This window comes from Mirounga angustirostris, unplaced genomic scaffold (assembly GCF_029215605.1).
Source record: "Mirounga angustirostris isolate CCGP_5_RB_7025 unplaced genomic scaffold, mMirAng1.0.hap1 SCAF_15, whole genome shotgun sequence".
Lineage (NCBI taxonomy): Eukaryota > Metazoa > Chordata > Mammalia > Carnivora > Phocidae > Mirounga > Mirounga angustirostris.
Window position 1 is genome coordinate 62,303,669 of NW_026991723.1, and position 6,249 is coordinate 62,309,917.

At 45.4% G+C, this 6,249-nt stretch overlaps 1 protein-coding gene across 1 annotated transcript; it reads right to left on the minus strand.

Annotated features, from left to right (window-relative positions):
• Positions 1 to 751: 751 nt before the first annotated feature.
• Positions 752 to 6,249, minus strand: ALG2 (ALG2 alpha-1,3/1,6-mannosyltransferase). Its single transcript, XM_045882776.3, has 2 exons — positions 5,855 to 6,249; positions 752 to 3,271 (listed from the first exon to the last, which is right to left on the minus strand). The coding sequence occupies exons 1-2, from the start codon at positions 6,236 to 6,238 to the stop codon at positions 2,369 to 2,371; spliced, it is 1,287 nt and encodes a 428-aa protein (XP_045738732.1). The 5' UTR covers positions 6,239 to 6,249; the 3' UTR covers positions 752 to 2,368.

Below are 6,249 nucleotides of genomic sequence, written 5' to 3' on the forward strand. Positions count from 1 at the left end.
GACCTCCACAGGCCCACCTGCGGTGCTGTGGAGGGTTTCACGGAAGAAATGCCACAGAAGGAGTTCGGTTAGGGCGAAGGCAAACTGAGTGCTGGAGTGGCTGGACTTGGACCTGGAGAGCCTCGAGACGGCCCACCCTCCAGGCTGAGTGACACAGGCAAGCTGCTTAACCACACCCCTCTATAAAGGTGAGAATGCATACACCTCCTAGAACTCAGGATAAATGAGTTGTCTGCTGTGTACGTCGGATCATGCCCAGCACACAGTAATTGCTAGAATTACTACTGATAGGGTCCCAGACAATTTACTTCAGTGTGCCATGCTTCTGTTCTCCCTAATTTCAGCTTAGTTTTGGAAGCTGCGAACACCTCCTATGGGCAAAGCTCCATCCCAGGTCTAGGAACCAGGAGTTAATCCATCAGAGGCTGGAAGCTCATGGCATGTAGAGTCCTGCATTCTGCCCTCTCCCACCCCCCACCCCAGATCTGTGGTCTTAGTGTCACCTGCTGGGACTTAAGACAATGAAGGGAAGTTAAACGTAAGGCCCATGAGCCCCTGGTGTCCATTTTGGAAGGATCTGCATAAAAATGGTCAAATAGGCAAAAGTTTTAGTGCTCTGAATGGGTAGGCACCAGTTACGGATCCGAGTCTGTCCTAAACCCAGGGCTCAGAGCCACCAGGCCTTTCTGCAAAGGCTACAGTTCCCTGGGGAAACACATGCACCAAACCACAAAATACAAAACCCACGACATGGGGATGACCTACTTTATTGGACTGTAGGCTTTCACGATGACAAAGAAAAACAAACTCAACTTTTCATTCCATACAAGACAATATATTTGACTCTCGTTTTAGAGAACTCCTTTTCGGTAGTCATTTCGTTTCATAAAATACTTCTGTGATACACACTAATATGATATATTACAACCTGAAGTTTCGTTCTGTTAAAAAAAAACCCAAAGAACAAAACAGTAGTGCAGCGTGAACCCACATGGAATTTCTACAGGTTTTCAATATCCCCAAATTACAAAATAGCTAACATTTATATAGCCCATACCATGAGCCAAGTACTGTTTTAAGTACTTTACATATATTATGTAATCTGCCATAACTACTTTATGAAGAATGTAGAATATTATATCAGATGAAGCTGAGGCACAGAAATGAAGTAATTTGTCCAAGGTCACACAGGCTGTTAAGCTCTCAGTTCTATACTCTTAGAATTGATGAATGTGGAGCCTTTGGCTAGTGATCATTGCTCTTTTTTTAAAAAATGAATTTAGCTTTTGGGGCACCTGACTCCATCAGTTGGTAGAGCATGGGACTCTTGATCTTGGGGTCGTGAGTTCAAGTCCCATGTAGGGCTAGAATTTAAAAAAATGGTAAAAAAAAAAAGAATTTAGCTGTAGAGATATGTTGAAAAGTGCTTTACGTTTATTTGTACTTAGGCCAACAGGTAAGTAAGGAACTGTAAGACTGGTCGGTGGCACAAAAGGGCTAGGGTCCACGAAGAGGAAGACCACATGCAGGCTGGGAGGAAGGAGGAGAGAGGAGGGTCGAGGAAAGCTCCACAGCCATGGCATCTGAGGCAGGGCTTGAAGGACACACAGCAATTGTGTCTTACACTAGTAGGAGCTTACTTAGCCAAACACCAACATTAACAAAGCCGATGACTCAGATGACACGAAGAAAGCAAACATACGTAAGAGGCACACCCATGAGTGACGATGTACCCTTACTTCACCATCTGGTTTACTCTAGTTTCAGACTTCAGGCTTGGCTATCCACAGTCCTAACAATACTAAACAGATCACAGAGGCCTGAATCTAGTATCCTTTCTTTTCCTATGATAACCATATTTTATTGTCACATCTCAGTGTGCAAAAATATAATAAATCATCTTTGTAAAAAAGTACAGAACATTTTTGCTATGGATCCAGGCAAAGGTATGACTAACAAAAATTTCCAAACAGAGGATAGTAAATGCTTAGGTGCATTGATTTTGGGTACTATGGTGACCCTGTTCTCATTATGCTATGAACCCAAATTAATTGACTTTAATGATGATACGCTCCAACTATAGTGTGCCAAGTAAGGCAAAGCAACTATAACCTAGAGAAAATATAACTGAAGTTTTTTGATGAACACGTGGAATAATTATAGCATAAAAGATATTTCATTTTTCTGAAAAAGTAGATGGAAAGGTGCTGTGCATAGGAAAGTGGCTCAGGTTCAAGATTCAAGTTTATTTTTCTTTTAATCGCTTCTGCAATGGACTCTAGGTTTCTTTCTCGGTTTCAAAAGTGAGGCTACAATCTACAAAAAATGATACTAATGAATACAGCATACAGGCCCTTAAAAAGTAGGATTATACCAGCAGTTTGGTGATACACTGGTAGAGCTGTTCTGTAAAAGCTGCAGAGGAAAACTTTTCCTTCACCCTGGCTCTCCCAGCCAGTCCCATTGTGGCTTTTAAGGAAGGTTCGTGGATGAACTTTTCCATCGCTTCTGAGAAGTGCACTGGGTCAGGCTCACACAGAAACCCTGTGACGCTGTGGATGACGGACTCCAAGGGCCCACCCGAATTCACGGCAATGACCGGGCACTGCATGTACATGGCCTCCAAAGGGACGATGCCAAAGTGTTCATTGCTTGGTGTGTAAAGCACACAGGTACAGCCTTGGAGGAGTGCGATTTTCTGTGTGTCTGAGAAAGAGCGCAGGAAGGTCACACACTGTCCAAGGTCGGACTGCTGGACCATTTCCTTCAATTCCTGATAGTGTTCCACATTCTCCAGGACTCTTTCATCATAACCACCTGCCATGATTAGATGAACCTTGTCCCAGTCCTGGGATGTCAACCTTCCACGCAGTTTTCCTAGGGCGTCCAGTGCCAAAGTCAGGTTTTTCTTCCTTTCGTATCTGTTGATGGAGAGGAAGAGGAATTTCTTCCCCTTAGGGACGAGGTCATCGAGGTTTTCAGGAACAGCAGAGTCAAAGCTGGTGACATTCAGAGATGGGTAGAGGACATCGGGGTCTATGTGAGACAGGGACTTGAATGTTTCCTTAAAAACGGCAGCTGTAAACCGGCTGTTGACTAAGATGCAGTCCGCCATGCCTGTAGTGTATTCCTCTATCCAGTCCATCGGGGCCCTGTATAAGCGTTTCAGAAAAGAATCTCTCCTGGTGAGCAGCAGATCTGGGAAGTGACAATAAAACAGGATCTTCTTGGGCCGTCTGGCCAGCTTGAGCACTGGGATGCAGGCAGACACCTAGCCGAAGCAAAAATCAACAGCAGATACAGACTGGTCAACTCAGCTCCAACCAAGTCAAATGCATGCCCACCCACCCTGCCTGCTGGTCTGTGGGCTCGTCACGGGCAATGCCTGATTCTGCTTTGTGTTCCCCTGGACTCTCACCCAATACAATGCCTGGTGTATGGAAGGCTTGTACACATCTGTGGGCTGTGTGCTAAATATTTAAAGCGACAAGTCCAATGGTTTCCTCTAGAACAGCATGGTCCAATGGAAATAAAAATCTGGTAAACACATGACAACATTTTTTAAGGGTGAAATTTAAAAAATATTTATCTAAAATATTATCATTTCAAAATGTAATCAGTATCAAAAAAGTTAATGAGACACTTTACATTCTATTTTTCTACATTAAATCTTTAAAATCAGATGTGTAATTTACACTTACACCGCATCTCTGTTCAGACTAGCCACATTTCAAGGGCTTAATAGTCACAGGTGCCTAGAGGCTACCCTACTGGGCAGGGCAGCTCTAGCCTGTTTCTCCTGCTAAGGAACTGCAGTGCAGGCTCTGGAATGAAGACTGCGGGCTGTGTGACCATGAGCAAGTAATCTCACTTCCCTCTGTGCCTCAGTTTTCTCTTCTGTAACATGGTGACAACTGTAGTTCAAAAAACTCCTGGATTGTTTTGTGATTATTAAATGTACTAGTATGTGTAAAATGCTTCAGAATTTAGCGCATAGCATGCGCTCAATAAATGTTAACCATAATTGTTACTAAGCATGAACTACATGCCGGCATTACTAGAGACGTTCCTGTTGGGTAATCTTTACAAATTACTTAATCTCTAGCTCACCACTTGAAGAATCCTGCCAGATTTATCAGAAACTTCTTAGTTAGAAAGTAGCAGATCTGAAACGAAACTCAGGTCTCCTATTTCCAAGCTCAAGTTTTTTTCTATTCACTAGTCTCAGCCGCCTCATAGTCTCATACTTAACGACTAGCTACAAATGCAGGATGTTTGGAAATGTCCACATTTCTTAAAAAGAAACAGCTTGTGTACAAGCAAAGAGGATCAAACTAACTCAGGAATAATAAAGAAGCACACAAATACAAATGTGAAACCCTTTCCACCAATCGGTTTGGCAAAGATTAAGACGGTTTATAGCATCCATTGTGCACAAGAGCATGGAATTAACAGGATCTATCATACCCTGTGGGAGAGCAAAATGACACAACCTCTTTGAAAGGCAAATTTGGCAATAGCTATTGACATTTAAACTCTCGGGCATGATTTCTAGGAATTTACTCAAAGGACATGCTGACAGAAGTAGAGAAAAGGTACGAGGATGTCCATTACAATACTATTTGCAAAAAACTGGTTACAATGAGTGTCCTTTAACAGGAGAATGTACAAATTATGGTACTTTTAAACAAAAGCAGATTTTCCAGCAATCATCGAGACCCATGAAGTGAATCTCTAATACTGATATATAAGGATGTCCCAAACAGGAATTCTGGTGGAAAAAAGAGCAAGTTATCAAATAGTAAGTGTGTCATAGTCCTCATCATTACAAATAAGATGCATCTGAGAACAGACGCATATGCTAGTGCAGCTACAGGCAACTTCTGGAAAGATACAGGAGAACCTGCTAACAGTGGCTATCTTTAGGGAGTGGAACTGGGATGGGACTTTACATTACACTTTTTTTTTTTTTTAAGATTTTATTTATTTATTTGAGAGAGAATGAGATAGAGAGCATGAGAGGGGGGAGGGTCAGAGGGAGAAGCAGACTCCCTGCCGAGCAGGGAGCCCGATGCGGGACTCGATCCCGGGACTCCAGGATCATGACCTGAGCCGAAGGCAGTCACTTAACCAACTGAGCCACCCAGGCGTCCCTACATTACACTCTTTTATACTATTTGAATTTTTGTTGAGTAAATGTTACTTTTTAAGATAAATTACTTTTGGGGAAGAAAAAGCGCAGAGTCCAAAACAGCTAGAGCCCAGATGCAGGCGGACATTATTTACTGAGGTAAAGAACTCTAACTTCTCCCAAGACTAACAGGAAGCCATGTTAAGCTTTAACAGGGTATGACATGTTTCACTCGGTGTTTTTAACACGACACCGCGGACGAACGAAGTGGCCTGTCTGCAAAAACTAAGACAGTGGGATGCATGTGGCCTGGAAGTAGAGTCAACATAATTAATGCAAAGAGGGGAAGACCTACAAGTTACTCAGAAGGAAAAGGTGACTTAGGGTTGACTTCTAATGCTTGCGTTTCTCAGAGCAGCCCCAAGACCCATCTACTTCAGAATTGCCCGAAGATCCAGCGAAAATGCAGATTTCTGGGCCCCACCTCAGGACTCCAGGATGAAAGCTTCTGAGGGTGGGGTCCTTAACACCGTGCAACTTTAATGGGTCCACACTAAAGTTCGAGAACCAGTCTCACTCCCAGTTCTCTTCTCTCCAGATCAGTTCCGATCTCTCCGAACCGCAGGCCGGGAGAGCTCACCAGAGGCCATGCAGTGCGCCCTCCCTAACGGGAAAAGGAGGCGAGGCGAGGGTCGGGCGTGGCCGCACTCGCGGCCGCCTCACCTGGTCGCACACGACCACGTCGAACTCCACGTCCCCGAGGAACAGCACGTAGAGCGCCAGGAAGATCATGCGCACGTAGGCGCAGACCGCGGCGCCGCGGCCGCCCCAGCCCAGGCTGCGCGGGAGCCAGTCCCCGGCGCAGCGCACCTGCAGCTCGCGGCTGTCCGCGAAGCTGTGGCCGGGATCGTAGTGCGCCGTCCAGATCTTGACGCTACATCCGCGCGCCTGCAGCGCCAATGCCGCGTCCAGCACTAGCCGCTCGGCGCCGCCCACGCCCAGGTCCGGGTGCAGGAACAGCACCGACGGGCTGGGACCAGGGTCTTCGTCTTGGCCCCGCTTCTTCGCCATGGTCAGCGGCCCGCGCCCTACCGGGCTTCCGCGCATGCTCCGTCCCG